The sequence below is a fragment of the Ursus americanus genome, chromosome 8, assembly GCF_024610735.1.
Source record: "Ursus americanus isolate L20-20 chromosome 8, mUrsAme1.1.p, whole genome shotgun sequence".
Lineage (NCBI taxonomy): Eukaryota > Metazoa > Chordata > Mammalia > Carnivora > Ursidae > Ursus > Ursus americanus.
The window spans coordinates 55,047,774-55,066,651 of NC_142134.1; the positions used below are offsets into that span (position 1 = coordinate 55,047,774).

The 18,878-nt window shown below is 36.6% G+C and overlaps 1 protein-coding gene across 25 annotated transcripts in view; it reads left to right on the forward strand.

Annotated features, from left to right (window-relative positions):
- Positions 1-17,887, forward strand: part of ARAP2 (ArfGAP with RhoGAP domain, ankyrin repeat and PH domain 2) — a 562,492-nt gene extending 544,605 nt beyond the window's left edge. For all 25 annotated transcript variants that reach the window (XM_087864225.1, XM_087864226.1, XM_087864224.1 and 22 more), the window contains 4 exons: positions 398-433; positions 2,319-2,382; positions 7,366-7,500; positions 14,692-17,887. In XM_087864225.1, the coding sequence (XP_087720351.1) occupies positions 398-433; positions 2,319-2,382; positions 7,366-7,500; positions 14,692-15,075 (619 nt within the window). In that variant the 3' untranslated portion in view covers positions 15,076-17,887. The remainder of the gene's footprint in view (positions 1-397; positions 434-2,318; positions 2,383-7,365; positions 7,501-14,691) is intronic.
- The last annotated feature ends 991 nt before the right edge of the window (positions 17,888-18,878 follow it).

Consider the following 18,878-nt stretch of genomic DNA (forward strand, 5'->3'; position numbering starts at 1 on the left):
CTAATTTGTAAACCCAGCAATACACCTGTGTTGCTGTTGACACATTCTTTAATTTCCCACAATCTCAGTAGAAGGTATATATCTTGTTTGGCCATTTTCCTAGATATCTATCCTTCCTCAGCCAAGAGTATCTTCTGAGAGATTTCCCTCACTTTCCCATGATGTCATGGACCCCTTCCGTCCCTCTCCCTTGAGTATATTTAAATTTGTAGCCAAACCCCTCACTTGCCATTCGCCTCTAGATCAGTCTTACCCATTGAATCATCACTCGTGGGTATCTGTTCCGTTATACATTGCCACCATTGATTAGCTCCTTAATATCGAATCCTGTTTTCAGTTTTGTACAATTTCTCTTTTTTCATATGTATGTGTGTGTTCTTTTTCCCACGTGATTTAGTTGGGGATTGACCGCCTATTCTGAAAAACATCACTGGTAAGTTAACAGCTGGCAGTTTTTGGATTTGATATATTGATAACTTCAGTAAACAATGTTATTGGCAGATAGATCTATAGACAGGAAATGTTTCACCAAAGTGAAGTTGAAAAAAAATTTTTTAAATATTTTGAGTCTGAGAAGAAAATAGATTTGCTTCAAGGTTTAGGCCATTTCAATCCCAGGTGTCCTACTTGCTAGTGCCCTCCTAAGTCAGATTTCTCCCTAGTTATTATGTGAGTGTGGAATCCCAAGCTTTTATGGGATAAGCAGGCAGAATCCAGTTTTATATAAAGGATAAGAACTAGCCAAAACTTCATATAAAAAAAAAATCTTGGCCTCAAACCTTTTCTTTGCAAATATGCACTTTTTTCCATTGATGTCACAGGATCTAGCCAGTCTCCCTAGAGATTGTACTGTCTCCTTCTCCCGCCCTAGCTGTGTCTAACCAACCACTAAACTGTGTGGGATCTGCCTCTTAATTGTCTTCCTGATCAGGCCATGCCTTCATCTGTGTGAATTATTGCGGTCATCCTAAGTGCTCTTCATGCCTCTAATTTTACTTTTGTTTTCTAGAATATTCTTTATCCAGCCACCAAAGGGGCTTTCTAAAATGCGTTGGGTTTCTTCCCTGCATTAACACTCTTCTGCAGGATAAAGTACAGGATTGCTGGCACAACACACAAGACCCTTTGATATGAGGCTCCATCAGCTTTATCTTCCATGGCTTTCCCTTTTTCCTTTTTTTTTTTAACTTGATAAAACAGTAATCTGTCTTTAATTATCCTACATTTCTTGCTCCTTCACCTCTCCATGTTTAACATGTGTAGTCCCTTTACTGAGCCTTTTTCCACACTATATGCTGTTCCCGTCTTCTTCGTACTGATGTGGTGGACTCAACTACCATTCTTCTTTCAAACCATGGCTCAAATGCCCCAAAAGTCTTATCAGATAACTCTCACCTCTAATCATTACTTATTTCTTCTTGGCATCTGTAGTATTTTACACACATGGGTGCTTAATTATAGAGAGGACAGGTTTTTTTGGACATGGTAATGGAAAGGAACAATGTCTTTGTGAGAATCTAATGAAGGAAGCAAGAATTTTTTTTTACAAATTTCATTTTAACACTTTTTACAAATTGTTTTTCATACAGGAATAAAAATACATAATTACCTTGAAATGTCCATGTCATTTTAATATCACAGAATTTTCCTTTTTTAAGAATCTTTTACTGCATCCTCAAGTGTGCTCTTTCTGTATTTGTGTTCAACTTGACTTTCTCTTGTGTTCTAATTTATTTGTTTACATGCCTAGCTCCTCTAATAGACTATGTGAACCTTGAGGGCAAGATCTCTGTTTTATGTAGGTTTTCAGTAAGAGGTTACTGAATCAGTGTTACTGGACATGCCTTAGTACTTTTTCATTTCATTCATTTTTCATGAGTCTTGTGGGTATTAATGTTTATAATCCTAATGATGGAGACTGTCTAAGCCTTTTTTAAAAGTCTGCTCTTAAGAAAATGTGCACATATTTTTCTTCTTAGGCTCAGAGTTTCTGGGGAAAAAGAAGTTTAACATCATGTACCTGAAAAAGTAAATGACAGTGACTTTTCTGCCTTTCCAAAAACATTGCTGATCATTTTTCAGCAGTTACCAAAGCCTGTACCTGTATTTTGTTTAAACTAGCATATTTTACTATTATTTTGAATTGTACATTTAACAGAGGCCTGAAGCAACTTATACTGAAATACTCCCATTTTGATTGCTTTAAGTCATGAATCAGGAGAAATCCAAAGAGGTTTCTGATCACTTAATAACCAAAGAAATACACTGGAGAACAGTCTGCTTTTTGAATTACGTATTCTATAAACCTTGTTTTACAGGCACATTTGTTGTGATAGTCCACAGACTCAGATGGAGTGGATGGCCAATGTCTTCATTGCCCAGGTACGATCTCTGTTTCAGCTCTCTAGCAAAGTATAACCACTGCTCATAGGAAATGTTAGTGTGATGTACAAAACATTTTTAATAAGAGTTTTATGTGTATGCCTTTATTTTCTTGTTTATATATTTTTTAAACATGAGAATCCGAATTTATCCATTACTCTTTGAAAGAGGGCTTACTGTCTTTGTTGAGGCTTCTTTTTTGGCACTGCAGCCACTCCTTCCCTTAGGAGAGGTGTACTGCTTCAAGATGGTAGCGTAAGAAAGAGGAGCTTGTTATACCAGAGTCCCACATTCATCTTCATCTAGAAAAGTGTGCTGTTTTCCTTCTTGTTCTCCCTATGGCCGCCTACTCTCCCACCCCCCCACCCTAGCCTTTCCAGAAACAAGGACGGGAGCCTACATTCCTTTAATACTTACTGTGTGCTGGATTCGTCAGAAGAGTTAACTCATGTATTCTTTGCAACAAACCATGCATGGCGTTGCTTGTAGTTGAGGGAATAAAGGTAAGAAAGATGCTCTCAGTTGCTCAGCACCATACATTTAGTGAGTGGTTTAAACCCAGGGGTGCCAGAAGCTAATACCTATACTCAATTCTCCATTTAGTCTCCTCCCTATAGGAGGTGTGTCTTTGGGGGAAGGGTTAAATAGTCTCATTAATAGGATTGTTTTCTCCCCCCACCTTGTCTGGCTGAATTCCCAGCAACGCTTCCCACAAGAGCATTGAAATTCACTGGTAACGATTAAGTTGCCACTCTTTATTACCGAGGATGTACTTCCCTGTTTCTTATAAGTGGGAAGTTAATTCACCCCCAAATCTGGCCCTTATTTGTTTTGAAAACCATTTAATTTATTAACCTTTCCAGTGGTTAATAAACACTACTCTTCTCAGTCTGACACTACTGTTACTACCTGAAAACACATAGGCAGAAAAAGACTTAAATTGTTTTAGAGACTTTTCCTTCTTATTTGTGACTTCAGAAATTCAGATGTTTAATTCCTTAAAAAGAGCAACTGGCAAATAGAAGTGATAAGATCAGAGATGCAGGCGAAAATTGAGAGTTCTGTTTTGGCCATATGAAATTGGAGATGCCTGTTAGACATAATTGGATGTATAGAGCAAAAACTCAGGTGCGACTCTTAATCACAGGGTTGTGAGTTCAAGCCCCACATTTGGTGTAGAGATTTAAAGGGGAAAAAAAAAAAAACCTTAGGTGAAAATTGGGATGAAATGTAAATTTGGGGGAAGTCCGCATTCAGTTTGCATTGAAAGTTCTGGATTTTGTGGAGATATGAGAATTTAAAATGAAAGGAGGGTATGGTTTAGGGAGAGAGAGGCAAAGAAAGAAGGGAAGAAAGAAAGGAAAAGGAAGAAAAGGACAGAAGAATAAGCCCTGGGGCATTCCGAACTTTAAAGGTCAAGCGGAAGAGGAAAAACGGAAATGAGAAGGGTTGAGAGGGAGGAAAGACAGATGACTGGTATAGAAAATCCAGTCAAGGAATTTGCTATGCAGATAAATGAGGCTATGTGACTAGAGAGAAAGAAGAGGTCAGGGTAGGTTTTGGGGTTTCAATCTATTTGTCTTTAAGAAGGGAGGCTATATACTTTGTGCATATGCGAATTTGATAGAAGTGATTTTTTTTTCTTTCTTTTTTTTGTATTGGAACTGGGCTTTTTGTTTTTTCCTTCCAAGTTTTTATTTACATTCAAGGTAGTTAACATATAGCGTAGCATTGGTTTCAGGAATAGAATGTAGTGATTCATCACTTATGTACCTCACACGATGGGCTCACCAAGTGCCCTCCTTAATGCCCATCACCTGTTTACCCAGCCCCCAGCGCCTCACCCCTGCCCTCCATCAACCCTCAGTTTGTAGTTAAGAGTCCCTTATGGTTTGCCTCCTTCTCTGTTTTTATCTTCTTTTATTTTGAGGAAAGTGAGTATTAAACCAGCAGAGGCCCTGAGCAGACATGAAGCAATGTGAACAACTGCACATTTGTTCATCATTGCACAACAGAGTGTCATGCTTTGTTATTGACTGTATGTTGTAGCCCACTGGGCACTTACGACTGAAGAAAGGTTATTTGTAATCAGAGTAAATACTGGGAAGAGAAGGGGGGCTCACTTATATGGCTGAAAGATGCAGGGAGAGTAGTATATTTCATGGTGGGAAAATGAAATTCCTCAGTGATTACTAGTAATTTTAAAAATTACATTCGTGAGCTCACCCTCAGTGAGTTAGGGAGGGATACTGGAAGTGTAGGGACAGAGGAAAGGTGAGAAATAATCTTCAGAGAGTGAGGAGGCCAATTGTCCTATAGTAGAACTTCAACTTAATGGCGAGTGCTTAAACTTTAAGGTGAAATTTAAAGTGAGATGAATCTAGAGAGTGACCTTTTTTCTTTCTTCATTAATTGGTAGGCACCCATGGAGTAAGTAGAATTGGGTTTAACTAGGTGGGGGGCTTTGCCAGGCAAGTATGATGAAAGGAGAAGGAGCACAGGACTTAAAGATGTTTATAAGGAGGTGAGTATTCTTATTGACTATGAAATCTAAGGCTGTGAAGGAAGTGGGGGAAGATGTGGAAAGTAGAATGATGTCGAGAATAGAATGGAGGTCTCAGTGAGTCTAAAGAAGTGAACGAAACTAAATGTTAGCTGGAAAGGTAAGAGGTGAAGGTTAGAAAGAGTAAGAAGCATGTTCATTGCAGCAATAGTCACAATTGCAAAGGTATGTAAATGACCTTAGGTCATGTCTAAGTCCAAGGATAATGGATAAAGAAAGCATATGTGTGTATACACATACACAATTATTCACCCTTAAATAAGAAAGAAGTCTTGTCATTTGTGACAACACGGATGGACTTGGAGGGCATTATGCTGAGTGAAATAAGCCACACAAAGATGCAAGTATTACTTATATGTGGAATCTAAAAATAAAAGTTACTCCTAGAAACAGTGGAAAAGTGGTTGCTGGGTGGGTAGAGGGAATAGGAAGAGGTTAGTGAAAGGGTACAAACTTTCAGGTTTGAGGATCTCATGTAGAGCATGGTCACTGTTGAGAGAGTTGATAATACTATAGTGTATCACTGAAATTTGCTAAGAGTAGAACTTTTCTCAGCAAAATAAATGATAGATATCTTCATTGACTTGTTGGGGGAGAATCCTTTTACAGTGTATACATAGGTCAAATCATCACATTGTATATTTGCAGTATCTTGTAATTTTGTCAATTATGCCTCAAAGCTGGATGGGTGGGGAAAAAATGGGAGATAGAACTGAAGATTTTGGGGTGTGATCACTGGTCATAATAATGAAAGTATGATCCTCAGCTGTATGACCCATGCGGTAGGACTCTTAAGGTCACTTACAAATAACTAGAAATGTGAGAATGTATTACTAGATACAATGTTTTTTATGTTGGGAAAAATACCTCTTGGATCAATCTGGTAAGAACTAATTAGCCAGTATACACAACATAGTTTATCACGTCAGAAAAACAAATACGTACTTGAGACCGTGTTTGCTCTTAGATTTCTCTGAATATCATTTAGCACACGTATTATACATCAGTGAGTAAAAGTGTAAGCATAATCCATAGGGTTAATGAATTGCTTTCTAGCCAACTTTCTTTGAGCTTTACATGTTGGGAACATCCCAATTATATAATATCAAAATTATTTTTACCAAGTGTGGGGCTGCAACATAAACATAGCGTTATGAAGCTTGTAACCTTCTCTCTGAAATAATCTACCATTACAGACTTCCTGAACCAAAGTAAATCCTTCCCTAAAATTCAAGGCCACATCTGATGCATATATACTTAGTCTAGTAATAAAGATCTACGCTGTCGGATCATTGAAGATTAAATGAGATTATAGTTATAAATGTTAAGTGAGATTGCATAAATTTATGATATGCATTAAATGAGATTATGCACACTGATAAGCACCGAGTCTGGCAGTATGTCCCTCAATACAGTCTTGCCATGCTACATGGGTACACAGTCAATATTAGTTGAATTATTTGCTATAAAACACATTAAAATACTAATTGCAATGTAAGACAGGAATGTGTTGAATCATAAGAATAGGCATTTAGCTATATAGTTTACCAAGGGTTTTCATTTCATCAGAACATCTGTAAAGCTTATCATTTTATAATTGGTATTCTATGTTTCTTTCATAGATTGTTATCTGAAAATCAGTTTGCTTTTGCCAGCTTCTGAAAAGTTAATCTACCCTGAGGAGTAGAAAAAAAGTCTTTAAAGATTTTTCTTTTATATGCATATCTGAAGGATTTATCACTCAGGGGGCTTATATTTTTACCTGTGGATATTTCTCCCCATTGCAAAATTAATTTTCCTCCAGTCATATCTATAGTAGTTCAGTTGGCCAGAATATGTAGTCAATAATTTGAGAACAAATGTGCCATACTCTGTTGTACAGTGATTTTCAGTATAAATGTCTGTGTACAGGGTAATTTCTTTGGAATTCAATTAGATGAAAAAGTAACATTTTTCAAAAGGTCATAAAAGAAGGCTAATTTTTCTGATAGCCATGCCTTAGGTTGAATTGAGGTCTATTAGGTCAAATTATTTTTACACTAAACTTGTCTTTCGTGGAGGGAGAAAATGGATACATAGTTACTTTGATTGCAGGGCCTAGAAATATAGACATGTGTATTATTTTTTTCCTCACAAAGAGATTTGCCAGTTTCCTCAAACATTCCTCCTTTTGATTTGATTAGTGCAGAAGCCATGTATTTGAAACTTAGAAATTGAACTGAGACCTCAAAGCCCTGTTCACTTAAGAGTTTTACATCCTCAGGCCATGCTGCTGTCAGAGTCAACGGCATAATTACAAATGGCATTCTCATGGAAAGCGGGTCATTTGATCTGGATATATGGAAAAAGAGCCAAGTGACTCTATAACATGATATACCACATAACAAAATCACACACCAACAGTAATTGTGTTTCCACAGCATGAAAATGATATATGGCCACCGGCTGGAAAGGAACGAAAACGTTCTATAACCAAAAATCCCAAAATTGGAGGTTTGCCTCTAATTCCCATCCAGCATGAGAGAAGTGGAGCCCAAGCCCGGAGAAATATTGAGGTAGGTTAGGATTTTATTTGTTTAATACTAATTATAGCATTTGTTTTCTTATGTATTAATGTGATTAAATACATTATTTCTTTAGCTTCAAAAGCACAACAATAATCTTTGGAAAGCATAGTAAAAATCACAGCCGGCAAGAAAACATTATGAATAACCCTGGGCTCCTCCTTTAAGTTTTATATTTTAACTTTTCTTAAAGAGTTTTAATGCTGTCATTGACCATCCAATTAAATATGCATAATACCAGTTATTTTCTTATCCCTCACACAGCCAAGAATTTTAAATGTGTATACAGAAGTCCACCTGGTAAATCGCCATCTCAAATTAGTCTTACAAGTTCACTTTTACCACCCTTAAAAGGAGCCCAGGGCCAATTATGTCTGGAGCCATGGTAACTAGACTTTGCAGTAACACAATCAAATTCCAGTGGTTTGGGAACTGATAGGGTGTCGCAGTTAATTTAAGGAACTGCAAGATGACCCCTGAGCATCTTTCAGGAAAGCAGCTGTTTGTTTCCTTCTCACCTTGCAGGGTGGGGAGAGCATACATAGCATCAATCTTGACTTGAAGTTCTGTCTCTTCAGGAAAGGAGAAAATCTGTTTGCACTCAAAACTCGTTAGATACTCGGGATTAATGCATGTTTCAGTGCCTTAATTGAGCCCCTCAAAGCAAAAGGAAAACATGTAAAAGGTTTTATTTCTTTGGGATTAGGAATTGAGCTGTTTGTTTGTTTGAATCTCTTTCTTTCCAAACAGCAATAACTCCTCTTAAAAGACTAAAGGTATTTTTAGTTTAGTGATCAGATTTAAAAAATATTTTTCCATGGAGATTTTTCCTTGAACATTTACCCCAGTGTAATGTTCCTTTTCACTGAAAGAAAAGCCGTGAAAAATAAGGGTTATTTCCTTTATTGCCTACCCCATCCTTCTGCACTTACAGGTTTTCTTGGTTAAAAAAAAAAAGTATTCGCACAATAATGGGTTCCTCAGCTAATCTGGAATCTTAAAATTCTAAGGGTCATATTTCCCAAGATCCCAAATTAGAAACATAGTTTGAACAAATGAAGCAAACGTCGTAGGGAGTAGATGTGCCCTGCTGGGACCCCCGCTGCTTCTGACGTGGCCTTAGGATCAGTTATGGGGCAAAGCAAAAGATAAATTATTAAGACCAAATCAAAATGCATTAACCAATATCCAGTATAGAATTAGGATGATGATTAAATAAAGCATAATAGTTTGTTACCTAATCTCAAATCCAGAATTTCAGAGACAATTTTTTTTCTGTTTTAGCATACTTAAAACTGATGAACTCCAAACCACAAAGAACTTGTTCTAGGCTCTTAAAATAATTCCATGAAATATTAATTGCTAGAAAATTTAAGCTAAATTAACCACTTGTAAATTTTGTAAATGTGGTGATTGAACAAATTTGGCAAAGAAAAATTTTAAATGTTCCAGTGTTGGAAGTTTAAAACAAAATAGAAATTAAACATTACATGTGAACTATAGAAATGTTTGTTATAGAATTATTCATGTACATCTTTAAGAAAATATATTTACAAAATGAAAAATCACTTTTGATCCTTTGTTTTAAAAAGAGAAAATGGTTTAAAATATTGCTAAATAAGGAGGCACCTGGGTGGCATAGTTGGTTAAGTATCCAGCTCTTGGTTTCAGCTCAAGTCATGATCTCCAGGTCGTGAGACTGAGCCCATGTTAGGATCCATACTCAGTGAGGGGTCTGCTTGGGTTTCTCCCCCCCCGCCTGCACTCTTTCTAAATAAGTAAATAAATGGATCTTTAAAAAATATATATTGCTAAGTAGGATATACTCATAAGAAAAATGTATAGTCCTATCAATGGTGATATTCAAGAAGAATTTTTTTTCAAACAAGGTATTGGCAGACTGGTAAATTTGGTGCTTTGGCAACTTACCATTTCAAGTCTTGTCTTGATTTCATGAGGTTCTATTAAAATTGGTGTGAGGATACCTAAATCAGGCAGGGAGTCTTCCTGGAAAAAAAGACTTCTAAAATTGAGTAGTAGTGAGCTAGCTGAATAAGTCAGGGAAAGTAAGCTGTTGTCAAAGGAAATCACACATGAAGAGGCAAACATAGTGCTTAAGAATGTACACACTAGGTCCCACCTGTGATTTGGGTACCTCCTAACTTCATTTTGCTCAGCCTTTTTATCTGTAAGCATGGAGGGATTAAAAAACAAGCTCTACCTTATAGGTCTAGCGTATCATACTTCAGAATTTATTAGAATAATGCCTAGTGCATAGTTAACATTGGAGTCAAAATAATAAGGAACTTGGAAGACAATGTGAGAGAATTTACTTGTTTCCAAAATTGTCAATTTTTTTTGGTCATCTGTAAAACAAAAATAATGAGCAAAGAAGAATGATGCAATTGTAGCAGAAAATGGTGACCTAGAATCTTACTCATTGCATGCTTCTGTCCTCATCCTGGAGCACATAAAGAGGCACATTGGTTCCAGACAGGCCAACGTGGCATCGCATTCCAAATTCCCACTTACATGACCTTGGGCGTATGGGTACTTCTATTTCTGTGTCTTAAAATATACTTTCTAGTTTAATCATAATGTTCATTTACTGTAAATAATGCATTTAAAGCAGTATTGTGAAGATTTATGATAAGATTATATATTTTATAGCCTGGGGATTATCAACTAATACAGTGAGTTTAGTAGCGAAAGTTACTTAAGAGCATTTCTGCTGTAATCCACGTATTGGTCAGTGTATGTTTTGGTATTTTGAGGCCTCCATAACCAGTGGCCTACATCTGGATATAATGGAAAATAGATGTGGGCTCGGAGTAAAGCCATGTGAGTGATTTGCTCTGAGAACACATTCCTGCACCGTGCTCTGCCGGAGACATAGCAACTACTCTCTGCAGGGAGAACCGCTGCTTTTCACATGGACCTTTCCAGTCAAACAGCTACTTTTTTCTAAACGTACTCTGACACATACAGACACCATCTGGACCACATTTCCTCTCGCTCCTCTAATTTCATAACTTATCTATCCTTTTTAAATTATTAAAGACAGTGTAGTGCATGAACTATGTCCTTCTTTCCCCACAACATGAAAGGCACTCCCAGCATTGTTCATCAAAGCCTCACTGTCCCATCCTCTCAACTTTTTTTAAAACATTTTATTTATTTATTTGAGAGTGTTGGGGAGGGTCAGAGGGAGATGATCATCAGTCAGACTCCCCACTGAGTACAGAGCCAACATGGGACCCGATCTCATAACCCTGAAATCAGGACCTGAGCTGAAATCGAGTCAGATGCTTAACTGACTGAGCCACCCAGGCTCACCACCCCCCCCCCGCCCCGCTCCCATCCTCTTGACTCTTAACAGGTCACTTCTACACCACAATCTTACATAATATTACATCTCTTAGGCTAATATTAAAGTTTACTTGAAATTTCAGCGTTACCTGCATGAATACTTGGCCCCTAAATTCTACGTCTAAGAAAATCCCAAAGTCTTTCTGCTGATGGTTGAAAGATGAGAACTGTTACTACACTATATGAAATCACTATAGACCCTAAAGACTCCACTAAAAAACTATTAGAAGTGATAAATGAATTCAGTAAAGGTGCAGAATACGAAATTAATAACAAAGTAGCAGAAAGAAATTAAGAAAACAGTTACATTTGCAATTGCAAGAATAAAATAACCTGGGAAAAAAAGGAAGTAAAAGACCTCTAATCTTGAAAACTATAAAACACTGATGGAAGAAATTGAAGATGACACAAACAAATGGAAAGGCATTCCACGCTCATGGATTAGAACATTATTAAAATGCTGAGTTTCTGTACACTAATGGAATAGCAGGAAGAGAACAATCCCATTTACAGTTGCACCAAAAATAATACCTAGGAATCATCATCTAACCAAAAACATGAAAGACCTGTACTCCAAAAACAATAACACACTGATGAAAGATATTGAAGACGACACAAATGGAAAGATTTTCAATGCTTATGGATTGGAAGAACCAATATTGTTAAAATGTCCATACTACCCAAAGCAATCTACAGATTTAATGCAATCTCTATCAAGATATCAATAACATTTTTCACAGAACTAGAATAATACTAAAATTTGTGTGGAACCACAAAAAGACCCTGAATAACCAAAGCAGTCTTAAGAAAGAAGAACAAAGCTGAAGGTATCACAATCTAGATTTCAAGACATACTACCAATGTATAATATCAAAACAGTTTGGTACTGGCACAAAAATAGACCTAGATCAATGGAACAGAACAGAAAACTTGGATCCACAGCTATATGGTCAACTAATCTTTGACAAAGCAGAAAAGACTATCCAATGGTAAAAAGACAGTCTCTTCAATAAATGGTGTTGGGAAAACTGGACAGCTACATGCAAAAGAATCAAATGGGACCACTTTAAATTCAAAATGGATTACAGACTTTAAAGGTGAGACCTAAGCCATAAAGCTCCTAGAATAAAAAATAGGCAGTAATCTCTCTGACATTGGCCTTAGCAACATATTTATTATGGTACATATCCTCAAGCAAGGGAAACAAAAGCAAAAATAAATTATTAGGACTATACCAAAATAAAAATCTTTTGTACAACAAAGGAAACCAACAAAAGGCAACCTGCTGAATGGGAGAACGTATTTGTAAATGATATTCCCCAATAAGGGGTTAATATCCAAAATGCATAAAGAACTTTTACAGTTCAACACCAAAATAATAATCTGATTAAAGTGGCAGAGGATCTGAATAGACATTTTTCCAAAGAAGACTTACAGATGGCTGACAGACACATGAGAAGATGCTCAACATCACTCATCATCAGGGAAATGCCAATCAAAACCGCAAAGAAAAAACCCAAAAAGCCACAATGAGAGAGCACTTTATACCAGTCAGAATAGCTGGTATCCAACAGACAGGAAACAACATGTCAGTGAGGCTGCGGAGAAAAAAAAAAACAAAAAAACGTCGTTCACATTCCCCTGTTGGTGGGAATGTAAATTGGTGCAGCCACCATGGAAAACAGTATGGAGGTGCCTCAAAAAATTAAAAATAGAATCACCATACTAGCCACTAATTCCACTACTGTGTATTAAGCCAAAGAAAATGAAAACATTAATTCAAAAAGATATATGCACCCCTAGGTTTACTGCAGCATTATTTACAATAGCCAAATGATGGAAGCAGCCCAGGTGTCCATTGCCTGATGAACGGATGAAAAAGTGAGAGGTGTATAGGTTTCCAGTGATGGAATGAATAGGTCATGGGAATAAAAGACACAGCACAGGGAATATAGTCAAATGATATTATAATGGCGTTTTAGGATGACAGGTGGTGGCTGCACTGGTGACGCTCATCGCATAACACCGACTCGTCAGATCACTGTGTTGTACGCAGGAAACTCGTGTAATATGCGTGTCAGCTACACTTTAATTTAAAATAAAAGTCTATATGGCTCCTTAATTTTCCCCAGGTAAGAGATGCCAGGTGAAACTTAACATGTTTAATATTTATAATCTCCCAGTCATAGCCGTATGCTGGTATCATTCTCCATAGTCGTTCCTTTTTTGCAGGGGAGGGGTTATTTTGTCATAGTAAAATACACGTAACATAAAACTGTTCACTTTAACCGTATGTAAGTTATATACTTCAATGGCAATAGTTACATTCACGTTATGCAAGCACCACCAGTTTCTCAATATTTTAACATATTCAAATGAAACTTTAGAATTAAGCTAGATACTAAATATTTCGCCAGTTTTAAGAGTAGAAGAAATATATTTACCTGAGATATATAATCATAATTTTGTCAGAAAATTCCAGGTTACAAGATGGATAAAATACATTTGTGAGAATATTTGTATTCAGCCTGAATTTGCATGTTTCAATTCCACATTTGGGTTTGATAGATTTAGGAAAATAGAATAATGTTATACATTTGAAAAATTTTAAACCTTTCTTTATTCACTATTTAATAAGTTAATGATCACTTTCTAAGTGCAGGCACTGTACGAGGTTCACACTTCAATGACCATATCAAACAAAAACCCTGTTTGCACTGAGTCTCTCTAGCAGGGCATTCAGATAATCACATTGGGTAACTGCCATAGGGAAAACTAGAGAAAGATGGGGTGTTGTCTTGTAAACTTACTATATTGAAGATCTTTACTATTTATGCTACTCACAATTTCATACTTACGTGCTCCTTCAGACTTTTGCTTTCTAGGCTTTGCAGTTTTTACTGGGAAAATTTTGAAGATGTTTCTTCAGTTCTTGCTTCTTGCGAAAAGAAAAATAACTTTTCTCTTTCCACTCCACCTATACCCTGATCCAGTTTATTGGGTATCACATCTGTGTGGCTCCATGGTGCTCTATGCTTTTGATTCTCTGTTGGTTGTCCTTGTATCATATTTGATTAGGTTTTCGTGCTGTTTGATAATCTGATGGAAGTTCTGTATGCCAGGAATTGCCCAGTCACCAGACGTTCTGAGTGCTAGTTACGAAAGTGCACCTTTATAGCTCACTGAATTAATGTGTACTCTAATCCCCAGATACAAAAGTGGGTTTAATATTTATGTATATATTTTTTCAGTGTTTTCAGGAATGTATCTGTGAGATTCTAACAGGCATTGTGTGGGAGGAAGAAAACAAAAAAACAGAAAAAGAAGTTAAACAGATCTCTCTGCCCTGGAACTTCTCAGCATTTTTAATATACTACTATGTACTGCAAGTCTCAAAGAGGGGGCTTTAGTACAAGTATAGAGCATGTCCCCACATCACGTGGCAACGGACAGGACACTGTAGGAATTCCCGGTACACAAACATATGACGCATCCTAACAGAAGGGAATTGGAAGAGGCAGGTTTGAAATGAGTCAGTCTGAATAACTAACCTGAGAGATTTCTTGGAAGCTGTGTGTTAAATGCATGTTAAAATGAATTTCCATTGTCTACCTTTCAGTTGATTTTGTAGCTCTAATTTGCCTGTACTGTTCGCTTGGTTAGTAAATTCAGACATGCCCGTTCTGTCAAAGTAAAGTTAGAACCTCAATCATAGAAATAAGCATAAACATAAACATCAACTTTTATGTGGCATGACTTTTAAACTTACTTTGTACCAAGGCTTTCCTGTGAGATGTTGTATTTTCTTTTCAGAGTGCCAGAGCAGAACTGGAAAAGCTGCGGCTCAGTGAAAAGCGGGATCAAGAGTTGGGGGAGAGCAGCTTAAAGGAGAGAGCCTCCATGGTGGCCCAGTGCCTGGAGCACAAGGACGAGAAACTTCGAACTCGAACCAGGAAACATCGGAGTTTCAACTGTCTGGAGGACACAGAGGCTGAGGTCCTTCATGGGCCACAAAAAAGCCATAAAGGCCTCAAGACATTGAGGAAGACTGAGGACAGGAATGGCAAAGCTGCTTTGGACTCTGATAGTAAGTTACCATCAAGGGTAATTGAAGAACTTAGCGTGGTGCTGCAGCGGACGAGAACCCTTCCAAAGGACTTAGAGGACGAGCAGATCTTGCAGAAAGAGATAAAATAGTTCCGCAGTTTGTTTTTAATATTGTATACTGTGTGTGTCTGCAAACCAGAAACCAGACAGTAAAATTCATGGTTTGTAAGATTTGTGTAGCTATACATAGCATTTAAATAGCATTTTCAAATATGTATGTACATACATGATAAGTAAAAGATGCCGCTTTTTTAGGTCTGAACAAAGCTTGTACAGTTCAACTGTAGAAGAGTCAGCCAAGCTTTTATAGTAGTTGTCTGTTGAACAGTGTAATTTAGGAGAAATCTCAAACTGTACTGTATTGTATAAAATGCTTTGTTTAAATGAAGCCTATGAAACTGTATGTAACGCATTTTGCACTTTGAGAAACCTTGTATATTAAGTTACCACGTATGTTTTTAGGTTTACATAGGGTCCACCTTACAGAAAAGAAAGGGAAGTTGTAAAGGGAAAGGATTTATTTTAGTGGCTGCCTATAAAACAATGGAGTTTTAAAAAGAGGCCAGGAGTGAACAAAACACGAAGGAGGTCAGTTAAGTTCTGATCCGTAGTGAACCAGAATGAATCTTATTAACGAGAAACTGCTTGTTAAGAAAAAAGTCTAGTGACTGTTTCCCAAGATAACGTTCAGCCAACAGCCACGAGTAACAGCAGCGGCCACACCTACTTACGGTGGTAGTGAACCGGCCACAGAGTGCACTCACTACACTTCAGTTCTGCAGAGGGGGCTGCTGACAAGACACGTACCCTGCATTGAAGACTCACTGTGTGCACAGGACCTGGCATGGACGCCGTTCGCACTGTGGCTGTATACATTTGGTTTTAATTCCTTACTGGGGTTTTCATATGTATTCACTATCAACAGGGTTTTGTTATTTTTTCATTGTTATACTTGATATTTCATTTCTTATTTTAAGTAAGGCGGTAATAGGTTTCTCTGCAATGTCAGAATTAACTGCAGGTTTACAACATATGGCCATTTTAGGGTGGGGGATAGTTTATCCCACTTTTGGCGGCTACCCATTTGTTCACATTTAATCAAGTCTCTTGATTTAAGGAAAAAAAAAAGTCTCCTCCCTGTGCCTACTAAATAATAACAAAGCCCTCTGTTTTTGCTTCCACGTCAAGGTAAGCTACTGAGTTGGTGATTTTCCTCCGACAGTCAATACTATCTAATTATAGTTCACATTAGGAACAGCGCTTTTCATCGATTTCTTAAGAATTTTATTAGGTCTGATGAGTTTTGATTAAAATTATATAGCTAAGCTTTATTTCAACCACTTATTTCCCCCTGTTTTTCAGGTGACTTCTTCAGAATCTATTATACAAAGGCCCACACTTTGGTCAGTCCAGTCACAGTATAGTAATATACTCTTAAATGCTCTGAATTTCTTAATTGTAAAATACTAATCACATTTTGTGGTGATACAGTAGTTTGCCATGGGTGTGTGGTATTTATTCTTTAAATCCAAATCGATTGGAATTTTTTAAAGAAACTGCAGGTCAGTTTATTAGCACTGCTGGGGAGCCTTCACTTAAAGTTTGAAATGCTATTTAGGAAAAAAAAAATCTAAAACTATTATTCCTAATAGATGATAATATTTATGAGATAAGCAGGCATATGACAATGTTTGACACTGGGAAAGTACCTAGAGTTTTTTTTTACCTGCCTTACCTGAATATTTTTGAAACTGGAGTTTAAAATCTAATAGCCCTGTTTCCCTTCCTTTCCTCTATAATTGTCTCCATTTTTCAAGAGTAAGATAAGGGCTAATGATGACATCTCATATTTTGAATAAAAATTAAAATTGGTTTACAACTCCATTTGAATGTGATTGTTCTTTTCAGAAGTTAAAGGTTTTTTTCAAATAAATCCAATCTTCTTTCCTTTTTAAATATTTGAATATATACTTCAAACAAGCTATGTCATTTTTTCCCAAACTTGTCAGTATGAATATTGTTCTACTTTAAATGATGAATACACACAGATAGTACACAAACATATCAATGGTACTTTTTCATTTCTATAGCCCTAAAGTTAATTACTAGACATAGCTTTTAAATATTTGACTTCTAAACAAATCATTACCTGATGATTTATGAAAGTGGCACCGAAAATTCAAAACTAAGCAAAAGTAATTGAAGCAAAATATGACTTGTGTACATAACTATAATAGCTGCCAATTTGCATTGTTCAGATGATAATTTTTAATTCTAAAATACACAAACTGTTTATTGCAAAAGGAAATATTTTTGAAAATGCATCAAACTTATTTGAAGAGACTAGTATTCACATATTTTCATGTTTTCTCAAACTTCTGAAAATCACTATGGAGAAAAGATGATTAAAATTTTTATCATCTTATCAAAATTTGCACCAAGACTTCCATAATTATCATTCACTCAACAAAAGATAGAATTATGTGAATAATTTTCTGTCATGTGTACAATCATGTTTCTCTCTAATCATCTGGAAATACAAAGCACAGAAATGAATATTAGGTAACTAAAATTAATGTTTTATATCTGTTATTTTATTATTTGGAATAATTTTTTATTGCAAATGTTCTAAGTTATATTGTACATTCCTATCTTCTCTACCATGGCTACCATATGTTGAATGTAAACTTAATAATTTGGATAGCTCTACAGATTTAAGACCTTTTATGAATTATGGGATTCATGTTCAGAATCTAAGTGTCCTCATCTGAGAAGTGGGAGTAATACCTATCTTGTAGGCATTTTGTGATAACTAATTTTATATATATATTTATATGTGTGTTTGTGTATATGTACATATACACACGTATCTCATAGTTTTAATAAATTACTTATTAATGTAGTAGTTTTTCTAGCTCTCCTTTGATTCAAGTCCTGAGACTTACTCATTTTCAAATTGTCTCTATCAGTTTTTTCCCCCATTGTTCTTAAAATATCCACTAACACAACACATTACCACAGGTTGTGGGCTGAATTGTGTTCTCCCAAACCCCATATGTTGAAGACCTAATCCCCAGTACCCCAAAATGTGGAGTACTTGGAGATGGGGCCTTTAAAGAGGTGATTAAGTTAAAAGGAAGTTATTAGTGTGGGACCTAATCAAATCTGACTGGTGTCCTTAAAAAAAAAAAAAAATTAAATTTGGATACAAAAAATACCAGGGATGTATACGCACAGAGAAAAGGCCATGTGAGGACACAGCAAGAAGGTGGCCACCTGCAAGCCAAGGAGAGAGGCCTCAGACAAAACCATCTAATATCTTGATCTTAGACTTCTAGCCTCCAGCACCGTAAGAAAAGGCCCTATTGTTTAAGCTACCCAGTCTGTGGTATTTTGTTAATGAAAGCCCTAGCACACTTTTATGTTAATCTTAATATAGATATCAAACAGAATACTCCCTGACATTTATCCGTATTGGTTCACACACTCTTGTTATCCCACCTATCAGAATGTACTATTACATCAATGCAGTGAATACAGTGTAATATTACAGCTATCAATGATTAATGGAGAATAAGAGATGTTGAGACGTCACTGCTTAGAAGTCAGCTAGCCAGACAACTTGAATGCTAAAATAATATAAACATTTGAAAATTTGCCCAGCAAAACTATAGTTTGGGTCTGCTTGTAAAGATTCAAGTTCTATGACCTCAAGAACACTATTCCAGCAGAATGAAGACGCTGACCCCTCACACACATGACAGAATACTGTGAATCCTTCCAGTGAACAACGCAGAGAGATCTTGAGTTCAGTAACTGAGTACGCACTAGACAGTCCTTCAATTGACCCAGATGAGCCAAACCAGAATCCTACTGCCTAAGATTAGATCAAC